Source organism: Lactuca serriola, chromosome 5 (genome assembly GCF_051521515.1).
Source record: "Lactuca serriola cultivar US96UC23 chromosome 5, Lser_US96UC23_V15, whole genome shotgun sequence".
Lineage (NCBI taxonomy): Eukaryota > Viridiplantae > Streptophyta > Magnoliopsida > Asterales > Asteraceae > Lactuca > Lactuca serriola.
In genome coordinates, this window is record NC_136412.1 from 338,621,010 (window position 1) to 338,641,413 (window position 20,404).

The window sequence follows — 20,404 nt, forward strand, 5'->3', positions numbered from 1 at the left end:
TTTTGGTTTCACTATGAAGGATCTTAAAACAGGTGTCTCGCTTCAGCATTGCAATAACACTCATCATGACATGTATTATGTTCTTCCTTCCTCTGTTGGGCCTGTCATTGCTTATGCTCATGTTGTTGTCTCTTTTGATATCTGGCATCGTCGTCTCGGCCATCCGGAATCTGCTATTTTTAAGTTCTTGCAGTCTCGTAATTTTATTTCGTGAACGAATAAAGACAATTCTCTATGTCATGCTTGTCAGTTAGGAAAACATTGCCGCTTACCTTTTCAATCCTATAACACTAAAACGTCTCGTGTGTTTGAACTCATACGTTATGATATTTTGATTTCTCCTATTTCAAGTATCAGTGGATTCAAATATTATATTGCCTTTTTGGATGATTTCTCTCATTTTTATGGGGTTTTCCATTACGTTTGAAATCTGATGTTTTTTTTTAGTTTTTAAGAACTTTCACTCCTATTTTCTAAATCAATTTAAAACTGACATACAACTTTCTCAATGTGATAACGATCGTGAATTTAACAATCAACCTCTTTTATAATTTTTTAAAACCCATGGCATTAAAATTTGTTTCTCATGTTCGTATACCTCTCAACAAAACGGAAAAGCTGAACACACCATTCGCTCTATCAACAACATTGTTCGTACCTCACTTTTTCAAGCTTCTTTACCTCCCAAATTCTAGGTTGAAGCTCTTCTCTCTGCGACTCACACCTTTAATCTGCTCACCGCTACCATCCTTAATCTCAAAACTCCTTTTGGGATTCTATTTGGGTTCTCTCTGTCATACTCTCATCTTAGGGTGTTTAGTTATCTGTGTTAACCAAATACATCCTCCACGACTCCACACAAGCTTGTTCCCTGCTCATTAGCTTGTGACTATCTTGGTCCCTACATTGACCATCGTGGGTATCGTTGTCTTGACCTCATCACTCAAAAAGTCATAATATATCGTCATGTCATCTTTAAAGAGTATCACTTCCCTTATTCAAATTTTCACTCCCCTCTTCCCTCTCTGACTATGACCTATTGGATCCTGATGAGTCTGTCTCCCTTTTACCCAATTTTTCTACGACTCCTATCACCCATACTCCTCCTACGTCTCTAGAGAATTTAAGGTGTTGTTTGTTTTTCTTCAAAAACCTATTCCAAGCTCTTACTGTTATGGGGCGCAGCGCACACGCAACACTTTTAGTCCTGCAACAGTTTGTTTTTCGGAAGTCTTCGGGGCTTAAAACATCTGTCGTGTGCTTCTTGGGGAAGCACTTGTTGTACCTCTTCCCGCCCCTTCTAACCTGAACCGAAAAACATCCCACCCCCAAAAAACATACGCCTTCTTCCAGAAATCAATACCCATCGCATCACATCTTCTCTGTCGTCGATCTCCACCTCGCCGTCGCCCCACCTTGCCGTCGCCCCACCTTGTCGTCGCCACAGCTCGCCGGAGCCTCCTTTTTCCTTCTTCTTCCGACAGTATACACATGTACATTTTTTTTCTATCGATTCCTGAATTGGCATTTGGATTTGTTTGAAATCATAAATTGGTGCTGATTTCTTTTATTTCTGCATATATGTTTGTAACATCCCAAAAGTACGAGCCAAAATTTTCGTTTTTAAAACATGTACTTAGCAAAACATTTAGGAATAAATCATTCAATGATCATTTCATTTCAAAAAAGATGTTTCACGACAGAAAACATTGTCATAATCATAAAAGTGTCAGAGTACAATTTCCCAGGAAAATATCAGAATGCGGAATACAAGCAGGTGTGTGATGTACCGCTACCGCGCCAGCTCCTTCCCCTTCAAAGAAGAGGTACCTGAAACCAAAACTGAAAATTGTAAGCACGAAGCTTAGTGAGTTCCCCCAATATACCACATACCATACGATCACATATCATACATACTGTCGGGCAATTCTAGGGTGACCGACCTACCCGGTACGGCCATTCTGGGGTGCTGACCTACCCGTGTCAAGCCATTCTGGGGCGCTGACCTACCCATGTCAAGCCATTCTAGGGTGCTGACCTACCCGTCGGTCCTAACAACCGACCCTCGGGGACTATTCCCCTCCTACTACCACTATCACATATAACATATCATACCAGCATATATCATATCATCACATACTGTCAGACATATCTGGGGTGTCTGACCTACCCTTCGGTCCTAACAACCGAACTCTACTACTATCACATATAACATATCATGCCAGCATATAACGTATCAGGTAGTAGCAAACCTAGATGATATCACAAAGACAATCATCCAACATACAACTCCTACTGGTGGGCCGGCATTGTGGCCATAGACCCACCGCTACTAGAAGGTAACTCACCTCGAAATAGTTGTTGATCTGTGTGGGAATTGACTGTCCGCTGCTGCTGCCGCTCCGGAAATCCTCTGGCTATAATTCTCACAAAATACTCAGTCAAATACTGCTAACCGATTTCAAGGTAAATTGACCATTTACCCTTAACAAATCAAGAGTCAAATCACAGTCAACTGCCAGTTGACCAGACTCGCCGAGTTGGCTTGCCGACTCGCCGAGTCCCTATCCCCTTTGTCTAACCATGAGCCCGTCTCTACTCGTCGAGTTAGGCATTGACTCGACGGGTTTTTCCTTCTAACCAAAGGCCAATAGTCTTTCATCCTACTCGCCGAGTTGTATGAACAACTCGCCAAGTTCATCTTCATCCGAAGAACACTCTAAGCTGTGACTCGCCGAGTTGTATGAACAACTCGTCGAGTTGTTCTTGAGACAAGAAGATTGCCTTTAACTCGCCGAGTCATGGCATTGACTCGCCGAGTGACTTCATGAGTGAGTCTGGCTTCCGACCCACTGAGTCACACCCAATGACTCACTACTCCCAACCCGCAAATGCGAAAAGGGGGAAACTCGGGGACTCGCGACTCAATTTGCCGAGTCAGATGAACGACTCGCCAAGTCGGCCACATGCAAAAACTATACACGCGATTCTGCTTGGATCCAACTCATGCCATTCATAGATCTGGGTTTCTAGGGCATGAATAACACGTAAAGTTTCCAACTTTACGTGTAAATAATCACCAATAAAGGTTTTAGGGCTCAAAATGCACCAAACGAGTAGATCTAGGGCTTTCATGCAATATGGCTCCATAAAGACAGTAGATCTAAGCTCCTGGAGCTCAATCTCACCTAGATCTAGAGGCTAACCACTTATTACAACCCACAAAGCACAAACAAGCTTGGGGAAAGGCTCAAGAAGAACTTCCATGGAGCTAAAAGGGACTATAAGCATGAAAACAGAGGGGAAATCGAGTTATACCTTAAGGAAAACACTGAGATAGCTCAAAGATGCCTGACCTCCTCTTCTTCTTCTTGATCTACTCTCCTTCCCACTCCAAATCTTCAAGAAAACACACCAAATGCTTCAAACTCACAAGGAACAAGGCTTGAACGAGGTATAGAGCTCTGAGGGTGAATGGGGGCGAGCTTGGGGCGGAAAAAGGGGTTTAAATAGGGTGCAAACCCTTGAAATTTAGGGTTTCATCAGACAACGGTGACTCGCCGAGTCCAGAATATGGACTCGCCGAGTCGCCAACTTAAACGTGTTCCGGATCCCGTCCCTACTTGGCGAGTCGGACCTATGACTCGCCGAGTCCAAGGCTAAAAAGAAAAACACTAAGATAAATTTTACATACCAGGAACCAGGTGTTACAATGTTGCTAAATCATCCATAAATTTCGGCTCCTTCTTCCCTTTTTCCTCCAGCAGCCCAACGAATTCCTTCACAGGTATGTAAAAAAAATTCTTTCTGTTTTCTATCATTTCCACATGAAATTGGCAATTAGATTTGTTTTTAATCATAAATTGGTGCTGATTTGCTTTTTTTCTGCATATATGTTGCAGAATCAAAAATTGTTTTCTTGTTTTTTTTTCTATGTTGAAGATGATGTTGTTGAATCAGAAATTGTTGTTGGTTTTGTTTTTTTTATGCAAGTTTATTGCTAAATTGTTATTGTTGCTGTAAGGTCACCTGTTATGTGGTGAAGTATCATAAATTATGCTTAAATGTTTGTTGAATATGCCAAAATCTTTGCTGAATTGTTTGTTTTTCAACTATAATAGTGATATTTTATTGTGGAATGGTCATAAATATATGCTGAAATATCATAAATTTTGCTTAAATGTTTGTTGAATATGCTAAAACAATTGCTGAATATGCTAAAATCTTTGCTTATATGTTTTTTTTTTATTCATGATGCATTATTTTAATTTTTTAATGTCTGCAGCAGTCTGGAGATGTTAACAAAAACAAACACGCTTCTTGTTACAGTCTGCAACCGTTTGGTCCACTTCTTCTGCTCCAGAGGTTTGCAGAGGTGGTCCGCAGACTTTTTAAATTTTTGCTTCAGAAAAATCAACAACACCTAAGTGACCCTACTCCACCTCCACCTCCGCCTCCTCAAAACCGGCCATCTTCCTATCCCCCTTCTAACGTTGGTCACCCAATGGTTACCCGGTCTCATACTGGTTCCTTGCGTCCCAAGAAAATCTTCAATCTCTCAGTTACTTTAGATATCTCTCCCATTCCTCACTCTACGGATCAAACCATGTGTGATCCTCACTGACGAGTAGCGATGGACTCTGAAATGTTTGCTCTCTCTTCCAATAACACTTGGGACTTGGTTCTAAAACCCCCCAATGAGTATTTTGTTGGGTGTAGATGGATTTATCGTCACAAATTTGATGGTCACTGTCGACTTAATCGCTACAAAAGTCAACTTGATGCTCAAGGATTCTCTCAACAGTCTGGCCTTGACTTTGACGACACATTCAGTCCTATTGTCAAACCTGCCACCATCCACACTGTTCTTAGTATCTCTATCTCTCGCAACTGGCCTATTCATCAGCTCGATGTTAAGAACACCTTTCTTCACAGTGATATGATTGAGACTGTCTACATGCGTCATCCTCCTGGCTATGTCAGTAGTCAATTTCTTGATCATGTCTGTCATCTGAGAAAAGCTCTCTATGGAATTAAATGTAACGTTCCATTTTTCATAACCAAAATTTTCCATTTTTATTAAGGTAAAACTTCCCAATTTATAAATTCATTATTACGAAAACTGTTTATTCCAAATTACATTTATTCAAAATCAGAGTATTATGATGAACGTGAAATCCTCATTGTTGCTGATGAGTGTGTACAGTCCCGTCTTCGCCTTCCCATAATCATCAATGATACATGAAACAATAAACAACTGGATAAGCATGAAGCTTAATGAGTTTCTCCCAAAATACTTCATACGATAAACATACAAGCATGGATAATGGCCCACAACCTCCCAGTTAGAATGCCCAGGCCCAATCAGTCCCTTGGACTGGAATGCCAACATGCAACGGGTCCAATCAGGAATCGGGTTAGAATACCCAGGCTTTGTTGGCCTACCACCTCAACCCAACCACTCTTTTAGATCCTCTGTGCCTACGGCTTATAGTTGGCTCGCATCGGGTATCTTGGCCTACAACACAAATCAATACCGCCTCAACCCACCTACGTAACTACAGACAATCCCTAGGGCACTCCATAAGAGGATAACCGACACAACATACTCGATACCAGGATACAGATCTAACAAATCACTATAGCCTAACAGCATACTCGATACCAGGATACAAATCTAACAGATCACTACAACATAACAATATACTCGATACCAAGATACAGATCTAACAGATCACTACAACATAACAACATACTCGATACTAGGATATAGATCTAACAGATCACTACAACATAACAACATACTCGATACGAGGATACATATCTAACGTATCACTACAGCATAACAACATACTCGATACCAGGGTACAGATCTAACATATCACTACATCATAAAAAAAATACTTGATACCAGGATACAGATCAAACAGTTCACTACATCATAACAACTTACTCGATACCAGGATACATATCTAACATATCACTACATCATAACAACATACTCGATGCCAGGATACAGATCTAACATATCACTACAATATAACATCATACTTGATACCAGGATACAGATCTAACAGCTCACTACAGCATAACATTACACTAAGTATCAAAATCCAAGGAATGCATGACCATATATATTTAGAGGTAAGATAGCCACCCGGACAGGTGGTCCTACCCTAGAACCACAACCAAACAAGGAACATGTAAGAGAGCCTAGACCAAGAGTCCTCAGTCTATCCTATATGACTATATATACAGTCCCTAAGGCATCCTTCTACTAACAGATAACCAAAACTAGTGAGCCAACATTGGTGTATTCGACCTATGGTACAATGAGGCGAAACTCACCTGAAATGAGAAACCTGAGAACACCACGATACGCTCCCTGCTACACTGCTTGCTCCCGCAGATCCACTAACATCATAATCAATAAAATCTTAATCACCAATCGAAACCATCAAGTTTGAACTAAATTCTAACTTGGTCAAAAGTCAATGGTCAACAAAGTAAACAAAAGTCAAAGTCTAAGGCTGGTTGAGTACACCCCTCTACAGGTCACCTATTCTACGGATAGAAACCAAGGCTTAACTATGGCTCAAAACGTCCAAACATTTCCCATTAATAAAATAATCACAATTTCCTAAATTAACCTCGGTCAAAGCTAACAAGTTGAAAGTTTGTTTTATTTCCTTCTTTTTATTAGTTTATTTTAGATTTTTAGATCTTTTTATCAATATTGCATTGTATTTTATTTATTTTCTTTATTATGGATCGTACCGGGGACTTTTTATTTTGCATGAGGTATTTTGTAGGGTTTTGGAGCTTATTGCGGTTGTGGATTAGCTTGGAATGGGCTTTATGGGCTTTCAAGGCATTATTGGGCCTTGCAGGTCCATAAAGGGAGATTTGGGATTAAAAGCTAAAGACTTGGATGAAGTGGGCTTGTGAATATGGGTCATGGATTGTTATTTTGGGCTTGGAGCATCCATATTTGAAGCTAAAAAGATGATTGATTAATTTGAATCATGTGGGATATGGAGGGGACCAATGGAATCTTGGGTAGTGGAATGGTGTAGTGGAGGAAAAATGAGCCAATAGCATTCCAACAATATTTGCGCGGGTGGATTCTCACATGTGTGGGTACCCGCGCAACTGCCCAGTTTTGGGCATTTTGGTCATTTGGCTTACCATTTACCTTGGGGGTTGGATCTTTCTGCTATCACTTCGATTTTTCACCATTAGAGATCAGAGGAGATGATTTTTGGAGATTGGATACACATTCTTCTTATCTTCCAAAGTAATTGTTAGTTTCTTGATGCAATTAGACTTTTGTGATTGTTATTTTGTTGCCATGAGTGACTAATTTCTCTATTTTGGTCAACCTTGGCTAAAACCTTTGAATGTTTGTGGGTTTTTGAAGGATCCATGCTTATTTATCATTTATCTTATGTTTATGATTCTAGTTCATATTTCTTATACTTGTTTAATACTTTGATCATGATCTTGGTACTTGAATGAGCAATTGTTGGTTTATTTCTTTGGCTTAGCATTGAATCATTGAATTTACTTAGAACAAGGGATTTATGATGGTAGAAATCATCTCTAGCTTATGAATCATGACTCCTTTATGGATGTGTAAGCATTGACATCCTTTAGGAATTGGGGATTCCTTCATTCATAAGGCTAATCAACTTCTTGGGTTTAATTGCTTCAATTGAATCCTTGATTTTGATTAAGAAGGTGTGTTGTGGGCTTCCCCAACCTCCATACTACCTATGAGGAATCTTGGCATATCATGCTTCATGATTTCTATAACCAATTTGGGATGAATGATAAGCTTCATATTTTGAATCCTAATGATAAACACACAAATGTTCATTGTGTTGAATTGCCTTGGTTAACTAATTCTCTCCAATATTTGAGCTTCTCACCATCTTGCTTTATTGCAAGCTTTTTAGTTATTCAAGTCTTTTAGTTTTCAAGCAATCACAACACCCCCATTTTAGTTTAATTGTAGTTAGTTAGTTTATTTACACCAGCTCTATTGGATTGCATTGGTGATTGAATACAACCATTTCCACGAGGATCGATACCTCCTTTTACCATTATATTACGTTTTATTTGCAAACAAAGGGTGTAATTTGCTTGGTGGACTTAACATACCACCACAAGTCAACTGAGTCAACCCAGCCGAGTCGACACAGAACGCGTACGCGGGGCGTACTCCGAAGGTATGTTGGGCGTACTCAAGCCTTGATCGCATTCAGGATGGTTGACCTCGTGCGCGCTGCATACTCCAAGTATGCAGGACGTACGCTCAGACCTCTTAAATCTCCATTAAGAGCTTAATGTCTTAAGTTATTACGTCTATTTATCAGATCCATGGCCAAAATATTGCTAGGAGTTATAAAGTTTCCAACTTTATGAGTTTTCATGTCCATTAAGCACTTAACTCAACATCTTAATGCATTAAGACCATCTAAGGAATGCAGGGAGTGAAACTAACCCCCAATACTACATTTTTATGACTTAAGACCCCTCTAAAGGTCTGAAAGGACGACTTATTGAGTCAAGAACATGCTATGCTTAAGAAACACCACATTTGGGAAAAAAAGAATGTAAAATCAATCCCAAAACAAGATCTAAATGAAACTTCACCAAGTTTAGAACTTTATACCTCCAGAGGGAGTCAAAAGATGATGGAATTTTGGATCCTAAATGTTCCACTCTTCAAGGATGAACTTCTCTTCCAACTTGCTCCTTTAAGGACACCAAAATATACACCAAAGCTCAAAAATGCACTAGATAGGATTAGGGTTGGTCGAGGAATGATTTTGTAGATGGAGACTGAAGGGTAAATGAGAAATGAGGAGTTAATGTTGTATATATACGGACCAAACCCTAAAAATTAGGGTTTGAGGATCCACCACGTACGTCCTACGTACATGGAGTACGCCCAACGTACTAAGCTCAGCCCAAGTACGCCCAACGTACTAAGTCCTTAGCCAAAATCACCAAAATTCCACAAAGGGACAAAATGCAAACAATTATCATACTAAGGGGTTAGAAGATAATTACTTAAAAATCGAGATGTTACATTAAACAAGCCCATCGTGCCTGGTATCAATGCTTTGCTGTTTATCTCTCCAAACTTGTCTTCTTGAGCAACAAGTCTGATAGCTCTCTCTTTACCTTTCATCATGGTTCTGACACCATATACCTTCTCCTTTATGTTGATGACATCATACTTACTACTTCCTTTCCTTCTCTTATCTACAAAGTCGTCACTCAACTCTCCTCTTAATTTCCCATGTGTGATCTTGGATCTCTTTTCTTCTTTCTAGGTAGTGCTGCCACTCGCAGTGCTTATAGTCTTTTCATTTCCCAATCTGCCTTTGCTCAGGAAATTACCACTCGAGCAGACATGGCTGCATGCAATCTATGCAACACTCTGGATGACACCAAAAGCAAACTTGTTGTTGGAGGTGATCCTGTTCCTGATCCCACTCTTTATTGCAGCCTTGCTGGTGCTCTGCAATACTTAACTTTCACCAATCCTGATATCGCTTATGTTGTGCAGCAGGTCTGTCTTTTTATCCATGACCCATACAGTCCGCATTTTCATGCCTTAAAGCGTATCTTACGATATCTTTGTGGCACTCTGACGCATGGACTTCATATTCGTTCATCAGTTGTTGATCACTTGGTCTCTTACTCTGATGTTGATTGAGTCGGTTGTCCTACTACTCGCTAGTCCACTTCTGGGTTCTATGTTTATTTGGGTGATAATCTCGTCTCTTGGTCCTCCAAATGGAAACATGTCATCTCTCGTTCTAGTGCTGAAGCCAAGTACCGGGGGATAGCCAATGTAGTTCTTGAAACTGCTTGGATTTAGAATCTTCTCCTCGATTTATCATGTCCTTTGTCATCTGCCACTGTTGTCTTTTGTGATAATGTCAGTGCCATGTATCTTGCTTCTAATCTTGTTCAGCACCAAAGAACAAAACATGTGGAAATTAATTTACATTTTGTTAGAGAATGTGTTGCGATTGGTCATGTGAGTGTTTTGCATGTCCCATCGGCGTATCAATATGCGGATATATTCACAAAGGGTTTACCTACTTGCTCGTTTCTTGATTTTAGAAATAGTTTGAACATTTGAGATTCCCCAGCTCAAACTACAGGGGTGTGTTAAATAACTGATATGTTTCTTATTTACATCTTATGTATAATATAGGGACATTTGTGTAATATGTATCCTATATATATATATTGATCTAATATACATAACCCTATTTAATTGGTTTTCAAACCAATTATCAAATAAGATAAGTAAGGTTGAATTTGAATTAAAGATGGTGTTTTATTTTATATATATATATATATATATATATATATATATATATATATATATATATATATATACATGTTTTTTTTATTTTGATATATAGTTATTTCAAATTATTTTTTCATGTCACCTGAAGAGTTGTTGTTTGGGTTTGGATGTTAAATAAGGGTTTGATTTTGTTAATTATCTATACCAAGCGATGGCTTTCTTCTGATTTTTTTTCCAATTGAGATAACGAAGAGTATGAAAGATATATATATATATATATATATATATATATATATATATATATATATATATATATATATATATATATATGAGAGAGAGAGAGAGCGTGCAACATGGAATGATTTCGGTGTTGGCTATTTTGAAGTTGACGATGGGTGGAAGTACGATCTGTAACCGAAAAAGAGAAATGAATGGTAGGGGTAACGTAGGGGAGGTTGTAGGTTATTTATTTTCGTTTTTTCAAAGTAAAATTACATTTAAAAATTGAAAATAAAAATTAGAAAGGAGTGTAATAGTAAATTCAGATCAAATTTGTAATAAAATAAAACCACATTGATCAACAATGGAAGTTTTAAAAACCATAAAAATCATGTTGGTCGATATAAATTAAAAAAAAAATTGAAATTATGAATTTATTAAATCATAGGACCATTTATATAAATTTGTCTAAAGTTATTAAATTAATAAAGGTGGATCCAATTTGGATATTGTCACACTCCTCGTGAAATTGTAATGTCATGTAGACAACGTATCAGTATTTACCACAAAAGTGTGGTTTCATGCCACACCCAAAGAGTCGTGTCACACTTATTTAAAGGTAAAAAAGATATATATATATATATATATATATATATATATATATATATATATATATATATTCATTTGACCGTTCAATGATCATGTAGGTGAAAAGTGCAACAAAAAAGTGCGGCCAGTGGTCTCTACCACACCAAAACCACAATGAAGGGACGATATTTCAAACTGAGATGACAAAAGAGTGTGCCACTCCCACACCCCTTAGGCTTTGGGGAGTGGTCACACCCACCCCATCGAAAAAGTGTTGCCACATGTGCAACATGTCAACTTTACACCCAACCCACAACCAACCCACTAAACATTGGGAATGGTTACCACTCCACAAATTCATTTATTTTTAAATTATATTAAATAAAAAACAAAATACAAACCATAATTTAAATAAAAACCACACATTACATTAAAATTAAAAACACATTATATTAATATAAAAAACACAAATTAAAATTCTAAAATTCTTAAAAAAATTAAAATCCTAAATTACTTATAACCATAAATAAAATCCTAAATTACTTAAAACGATAAATATTAGAACCTAAATTTCATATTTCTCTTGGACTTGTCGTTGAATTTTAAGAAAGGTCGCAAGATTTCCTGGGTCGAGATCCGGTTGGGGCTTTGTGTTTATGATTTGAAGATCGGTAAGAACTATTTTTTGGCGAAGAGCTGCCTTCGACGATTCATATTTTTTTTCTATAAAACTAGAGCTTTATCTATGGATGTCGGAAGCTCGCATTCGCTAGTTGTCGGTGCTTTTCCGCTTGAAGATGCTCCCCTTCTCGCTTTATCCCTTCCCTGTGGTCGACGAAGTTGGACGTCCGGTGGGCCCTCCCCCTCGGTGGCGTCGAAGTCATCGTTGACGTCGAGTCCAAAACCCACGTCCGACTCGGACGTTCTTGCCCTTTTGTTGGAAACGGTTGTAGATCCCGAATGCATCATTTCCGGATGTAGAACCCATTTTGGACCGTTACGACAAACTTCTCACGCTTTTTGGTGGCCTGAACGGTTTACCATTGGTGGTAATTTTGTATTTGTAGGCCGCAGTTGCTAAAATGTTGAAATCGTTGCTACCACTTTTATGCATGTTTTTAAGCTTGTCAAATATGTCATTGAATTTGGTGCAAGCCGCTCGTAAATCACGCCTTTGTGTTGGCCGAGTCGTACGTCTGCTCCGTTTTCTTTCTTAATAACGCGTGAAAATGATCTAAAATACGACATCAAAAACTTTGACCCGTTTGTGAGTTCCTGACATCTCCGTCTTGCGATATGAAAATCCAAGCTTTCACTAAAGCTTCATCCTCATCTTCGTTTAATGCGGTAGTTTTTTTTCTTAGATCTTTTGTTTTTTTTTTCCTTCGACGAGTTGGTTGCTGTGTTTCTTGGACCCGTTCATCGTCGTCGTCATTGTCGAAATTTATAAGTTGAGACTGAGATAATGAGACTTGAGTTGGTTGAAATTGTTAAGGTATAAAAGAAGGTTGTTGAAATTGTTGAGAAGGTTGTTGTTGAAAGGTTTGGAATTGGGGTTGATTGAATTGTTGTGGTTGTTGTTGGTAGAAGTTTTAGGGGTATGAAGTGGTGAATAGAGGTTGTTGTTGGATTGGGGAGGTTAACAATTGCATGTAGTTAACATTTGCATTTGAAGTGTTTGGGGTGTTTTGATTTGAATCCATGTAGAGAGAAAAAAATATAAGAGAGATGAGTGTTTTTTGTAGATGGTAAGAAAATATAAAGATTGATTTTAAGTGTAAATTGTAAAGAGAATAGTAGGTAATTTATAGGTGAGGTTGAGATTGTTTAAATTTTAAAAAATAATTTTTTTTTATTGTTGAATAGTCAAATGACCGTTCCCCACAAAGAACTCGTTACAAAAAGAAAAGAAGGATTGTGATTCGTCGTCTCGTCCCGTCTCCAGAGTCACGTCACGCGCACCCCATCGGACTTGGGGGCGGTGTTCACGCGTGGGGAGGCATGCCACCTCAGCCCAAGACTCGGCAGTAATGATTGGAGCGGCTCTTGGCGATGAACAAATGTGTGAAGGCGGCGACGGTGCTAACTCGATTGTGTGTTGGGTTTCTCGGAGATGTGATAGTGATGCTCCGATGGCTGGGGGCTGTCGGATGTTCCCCTTCAAACTCGGCAGTAATGGTGTTAGGACCGATTTCTCATGTGGTCTTCAAATCAAATTTAAAAAGTCGACGATGATGGAGAAACCCTAGATAGTTTAGCTGAAGTCAATGGTTACCATAATTATAAGATATTATTTGTGAAAACTAATTATCAAATTACTTATTTACCCTTATTTAATTATTTATTTTTATTTTAAATTTTGATTGGACCACATTTATGCATACAAATAACACAATAATTACTTTAAATACCTGAACCTAGCTCTCTCTCTCTCTCTCTCTCTCTCTATATATATATATATATATATATATATATATATATATATATATAAGTGCAACAAAAGAGTGCAGCCAGTGGTCTCTACCATACCAAAACCACAATGAAGGGACGGTATTCCAAACTGAGATGACGAAAGAGTGCGCCACTCCCACTCCCCCTTAGACTGGAGGGCATGGAAGGGGTGTTTCCCTTGCTTTTTGTGGGTCATACCACATTTTTCCTCATCTAAAACCTAAGGAATTGGTGAGAAGCTCCCCTGACTATTTTTTTATTTTTTTAAAAAAAATATATTTCATATATATATATATTATAGGGAATTAAAACCATGAATTTTGATATATTTTTTATATTTTTTAGTATGTATATAATTTTATAAATATTAAAAAATATATTAAAAAAATGACCAATATAATAAGGAGAAAGAGTACGGCACCCCTCCCTCTGCGTCTTTCCCCGCGGATTGCTTCCCTCTCTCCCACGGTATGGTGTTCCGGTACGAGGGAAGCTTTCTGCTCCGCTCCTTTCTCGCTTGTATTCCGTCCGGCCTTATAAAAACCTTGAGTTGTGGGATAGAAGCGCGGGTATCAAACACCTTAGAATCAGTGTTGGCGCACATATCTCCACGCTTAACCTTTCTGTCCTCCAATTTCACTTCTAGCCTGTTAATGTCAGATCCGGCGGCCACCATCAGCTGCCATGTGGTGGCGATACCATACCCCGGCAGAGGCCATATCAACCCCATGATGAACCTCTGCAAGCTCATTGCTCTCCGCCGTCCCTCCGACTTCCTCGTCACCTTCGTCGTTACAGAAGAATGGTTGGGCTTCATCGGCTCCGAGCCAAAACCGACTAACATCTGCTTCGCTACCATCCCTAACGTCATCCCTTCCGAGGTGAACCGAGCCGCCGACTTCCCTGGCTTCATCAATGCCACACAAACGAAAATGGAGGATCCGATAGAGCAATTACTCCGACAGATGGAGGTTCCGGCGAGTGTCCTGTTATACGATACGTACCTTATTTGGGTAATTAATCTCGGAAATCGAATGAATATTCCGGTGGCGTCATTGTTTACGATGTCGGCGACGGTATTCTCCTTGACCTACTATTATGATCTCCTCCTCAAAAACGGCCACGTCGGAGATAATTTCTCAGGTATGTTTAAGGAAAACGGAAAACTTTTGTTCTTGTAGATCCATGACTCGATCTGATAATTGATTTGATATTCTGTAGAAAAAACTGAGGAAGAAGTTGATTACATACCTGGAGTTCGTCCAATACGCGTGGCTGATCTTGTGACTGGCTTTAATGGCAATGGCAAAGAAGTTTTGCCAGTAACTCTGCAAGCCATTTCAATGGCGACGAAAGCTCAGTTTCTTCTTTTTGTGTCGGTTTACGAGCTCGAATCCCAAGTCATTGATGCCATTAAATCAGAGCTTTCAATACCCATATACGCCATTGGACCAGCAGTACCTTACTTCAATTTGGACAACATTGAAAATGACCAAAATACCCCTGATTATATAAAATGGTTAGACCATCAACCCAATGGTTCGGTGTTATACATCTCACAGGGAAGTTTTCTCTCGGTCTCGAATGCCCAATTGGAAGAAATCATTGGCGGTGTGCGCGACAGTGGTGTACGTTACATGTGGATTGCAAGGGGCGACGGAATATCTCGATTTAAACATGAAAATGACGAAAATGCCCTTGTTATACCTTGGTGTGACCAATTAAGAGTGTTGTGCCATGGTTCCATAGGGGCGTTTTGGTCACATTGTGGTTGGAATTCGACGAAAGAAGGTGCTTTTTCGGGTGTGCCGATGCTCACATTTCCAATATTTTGGGATCAAGTTCCGAATAGTAAGATGATTGTGGAAGATTGGAAGATGGGAAAGAGGGTGAGGACTGAAGAGGGTAATTTGGTCACTCGAGAAGAAATTGCTAAACTCATTAAGTGTTTTATGGATCGGGAAAGTGAAGAGGGGAAAGAGATGAGGCGAAGGGCATTGGAAGTCAAAAAGATTTCTCGACAAGCAATCGAAGAAGGAGGCTCTGCTCAAATTGATATTGATTCTTTCATCAACGACATATCAAAAAGTCACTAGAATTGATTAATCCATTATTTCAGTTATGATTGTTAGGACTAAATTAGCTAGCGAATGGCAGTATCATCATCTTGTTGTAAGAGTATCCACAACATGACCACCGTTTAGAATCCATAATATGAGTTTTTAAGAATTTTTTCAAAAGCTAAAAAGATCTTAAAATAGAAAAGCTGTTAGGCTTAAGGGAATGGAGTGCGGCACTCAATGCGGTAGGAACACCGCCGCACCCTTCTTTTCTCTCTTTATTTATGTGTCTTTCTCTTTCTTCTTTTTCTCACCTCTCTCATTTTCTCTATTTATGTATGTGTCTTTCTTTCTCTTCTCCTTTTTTTCACCTCTCTTTTCTTATTATGGTTTGCACTTTCTGCGTGTAGTAAAAATGATGTGCTTTCTATGTGTCAAAGGAGGGAGTGCGGTTCCTGTGACACGACTCCCTTCACTCTTATAAATAGCTAACTTTTTTCTTGAATTGAAATTTTCAATGATATGATAAGTCTCATACCTTTTTATATCGATGACATAACTTGTGTAAGATATAAATGGCTTTTTCATTTTAACTTTTTTTTTTTCACAAAAAATCTTTCAAGTAAACCCAATCCATTATGGACGCTTTTAGTTGAGGTACATATCGTTCCTAGATGAGAGATCTCACATTTTTTTTTCATTTTTTAAACTTATAATATTGCATCCTTTTGTTTTTACATTTTCGGTTTATACCCTACACAAATTTAATATATCAACTAATTATTAAAACACATAATAATATATAAAATAAATTGCAATATTTTTTTTTTGTCTAAATCTAAAAACATATTTAAGTTATGTTATGTTATATTGAAAAGGTTAAAGATTTTGAAAAATCTATATGGCCAAGAGTCATTATAAAATGATATAGTCATTATAAAATAATATTGCTAGATAATATATGATGCTTAAATGTCATACTAACAACAACGTGATGCAAATATATTATTTACAAGAATTTGATTCTTATAAATAAATATATATCTTGTAATTAATTGGAAATTACATTAGTTTGTCTAAACTACTAGCCTATAAGCATACATAAAATAAGTTCAAACGAGTAAAACTGTCTCAAACCAATAATGTAGTGAAACGTATGAAATGCATACTAAATATACATAATATATCGTGAAAATGATTAAGAAAATATACTAAAATGATACATGAAAATCAACCTAACACATTTTCATAAATAGGTATGATTATATCAACAAGAATATTATTTATCATAACTACATATTCTTAATATGAGATATGACAAATAGATTTTAAAAAAAAATCGTTTTACATAATATGATATATATATATATATATATATATATATATATATATATATATATATATATCATATTATCCTAACAAGATATGTAATGCTTAAGATCCACCTGTGGATATAAAGCAAACATCTTAATGTTAGAATCCTCATTTTAATATGAAAACACAAGATATGCTTTTATATCAAATTGAAAATAATATTTGTGTTTATTAAGAACTAGTGGGAGCATAGTGATATTCCTAATTTTGTATGAATGAGATAACCTTAATCATGAGGAATTACATTCTGACCATGCCAGACTTTTTCACCTTGACTCGGAATGTATTTCTAATATGAAATACTTAGGAATGACAAGATGGATTCTTGAAATGTAAAATCTATAGAAATTGATAAAGATGAATGTTTAAAAGTTTTAAATTCTTTTGCATGAATTAACAATAACTTGAAAGAGGTCAAGATACAAGATTCCTTTGGAGGATTCTTGGCATTGTCACATGTTATACCCCGACCGACGACTGAAGCGTCAAGGTTGCGACGTCAAAAATTGGATCACAATTAACAAACATATATTGAACATTGCAAAACTTTAATAACATGTTAGAAATTTAGTGTTTGTAGTGGAGATCTGGATACCAACTTGGATCGTGAGAACACTTTCCGAACTGATATTTCTATCCTATGTCTGGGTTGCAAGAAATTCAACCTAAGATAATCTAAGTGGACACTTATGATTCTAGTCAGAGAAATCGTAAGCCAAATTGCTAGAAAGATTCTGTGAAAGTTTGAAGAAAACGAGAGCTAAATTTCGCGTGTCTTCTGAGAAGGAAGAACCGTTTATATAATAAACGAGATTAGGGTTTCATTAGGGTTAGGCCGTCATGAGTTTCTTTAGAAGCAAGTCAGGGTAATTAGGATTTTAATGAGGATTTAGGGTTACCAATACTAACGAGTTTCGTTAGTTTTACCCCAGAAGTCAACTAGTCAACCCTTGGTCAAAGTCCAAGTCAATGGTCAAGGTCAACAGTCCATGTTGACCCGACTCGTCGAGTGTAGTTCACCGAATCGTCGAGTCCTTCCTGAACTCGAGAAGTCATAAAATCCCTCATTGACTCATCGATTTTCCCTGTAATTCGTCGAGTTCATGCATATCTAAATGCCGGGAAAACCCTAGCTGACGTGCTGAGTTCATGCAGAAATCCTTGCATGACAATCTTTATCGGACTCGCCGAGTTGACCATGCAACTCATCAAGTCCCTTCAGTCATTTCTCCATTCAGATGCTTTTTAAGCCACTCCAAAGCTCCATATTGCAGATTAAGCTTCCCAAGGCATGTTTATCATGTAAAGTTGCAAACTTTACGTGCATGCAAGGCTCTACAGGCTTAGAATGTCAAATCCAAGCTTATAATGGGGTTTAACTCAAAAGGGAAGGTTCATACTTGCTAAATCTAGAGATATTATAGCTATAGAGACCAAGATAAGCTCAGATATGAAGTTGCAACTTCAGATCCTAGCCCATACCCAAAAATGGCTAATATATGCTAAAAAAGCCCTGATCTTTAACATAAAGAGATCTAGAAAGAGGGAAGGTCAAGGTAACGACTTGTTACCTTCAAACTGATGCCAAGAAGCAGAAGAGTCAGATCCACTAGCTCCTATTACACTACTCCTCTTATACTTCAAGTCTTTTCTTGCAAATCACCTTCCAAGCTTGAAAATCACACAAGAATGGAGCACACACACGAATTAGGGTTTCTGGACTCACAAGGGGCTGTAAGGGAAGTCTAAGGGGGCAAAGGATCCTTTAAATAGGGTGTAAAACCCCGGAAATTAGGGTTTCATCCTTCAGCTCCACGTGTCCTCTGACTACTCGACTTGGTCACTTAAACACGTGGCCAAAAACGTTCCTTCTCGACGAGTCAGGGCATCTAACTCGTCGAGTAGATCTTTCAATATGAAAAATAAAGCTGTAAAATTAATACCTGGGAGTCGGGGAATTACTGGATGTCCGGTGCTCGAATTGTGCAGGCTTCAGAGTTTGTAATCGTTGATGGCGTCAATGGAGTATGCGTTGTTGCAGTTTTCATGAGTATTCCTGTAATAAGATTTGAGTATTGGATTAAACCCACGATCACTTAATCACTTCATGGATTTTATCACGAGTGATTAGTGAGACGATAATATCTTATATTCTTGAAACGGAGACATATAGTTGCAGTTTACAAGTCGATTGCACATTGATGATGTGTAAACGCACCAGTAACTTGGTGTTATAAAACACATTATTGTGTGTGATTTGATGAGTAAATAGAGCAAGCATATGAGTCGAAGTTTATCCGTTCCTTTTACCCTAAGAGGGATAAAAACGATATATGTGGGCCCCGATGAGGCGTACCAGTCATGCTGAAGGTTTTGTGAGCGTACCAGATAGACTATAAGCCAGTGGGGTGTTCCAACCAAGTTGAAGGCTCTGTATGCATGTTGTTTGCTTTTATTGTTATGATTGTGTTGTGTTGGTATTTTGGGGGAACTCACTAAGCTTCACGCTTACAATTTGGTTTATGGTTTCAGGTACCTCAGTGGATAGTGGCAGGGCGAAGGCGTGACCATACACATCCTTGGCTTTACAACTGATTGGATCTTGGGAGACTCTGATTCTAAATAATGTTTTGGAAATAATAGTTTGTAAACATTTTTATTAATAATTGGGTAGCTTTTGAAAGTTTTAAATTTGTTGAAAATTTTGGGCTGTTACAATTGTCTTTCAAGGAACATGGTTTGGTTTAAGCATTTCATCGAGCAGTTGGGGTGCGTAATGAAACTCTCTTTCAAATCTTAATATCAAGTGGTTGGGGTATAATCGATCCTTGTTTATGGGTTATGATGGAGGCAAGTGTAGTGACATGGACCTACGGATCACATTCCCTGCACAAATAAAGACGAACAAACATAAAAACGTCAAAAAAATTCACCATGAATACAAATAATAAAAGTAGATGAAAAGAATTTGAAGACAATATGCAAACCTGAGCTGGTTAGCGGAAGCATCAATAAGCCGCCAACGGTGAGACCTTCGAAGTAAACCATCAACAGATACTAAAGAGGATGAAGTAGAGTAAGGGAGCTTTCGTTTAGGCACAATGCAAATAAAAATCCAATATAGAGGAAGTACAACAACAACGTAGAAGCAAACAGAAAAAACAAATAAATAAATAAAAGGGATTACCATGAGGAAGACGAAAAGAGACGAAGCGAAAGAGATGGAGAACGACGACGAAGATTAAGGATGAGTGAGGAGACAGGAGACGATGATGCATTGTGAAACACGTAGAAAGAGGATTGCCACAAGCGAGCATGCGTACAACATAAACTCTAAACCCAAGAACACAAAAGGCAGAGGTTATAAAAAAATAAG

General features: G+C 38.1%; 1 protein-coding gene and 1 long non-coding RNA gene across 2 annotated transcripts; one reads left to right on the forward strand and one right to left on the reverse strand.

Moving 5' to 3' along the window:
* Positions 1 to 1,647: 1,647 nt before the first annotated feature.
* Positions 1,648 to 14,981, reverse strand: LOC145055341 (uncharacterized). Its single transcript, XR_013685146.1, has 2 exons — positions 14,846 to 14,981; positions 1,648 to 1,830 (listed from the first exon to the last, which is right to left on the reverse strand). It is a non-coding gene; the product is annotated as an uncharacterized LOC145055341 (long non-coding RNA).
* On the forward strand, positions 14,077 to 15,859 carry LOC145055340 (UDP-glycosyltransferase 87A2-like). Its single transcript, XM_079003632.1, has 2 exons — positions 14,077 to 14,737; positions 14,816 to 15,859. The coding sequence occupies exons 1-2, from the start codon at positions 14,248 to 14,250 to the stop codon at positions 15,688 to 15,690; spliced, it is 1,365 nt and encodes a 454-aa protein (XP_078859758.1). The 5' UTR covers positions 14,077 to 14,247; the 3' UTR covers positions 15,691 to 15,859.
* The last annotated feature ends 4,545 nt before the right edge of the window (positions 15,860 to 20,404 follow it).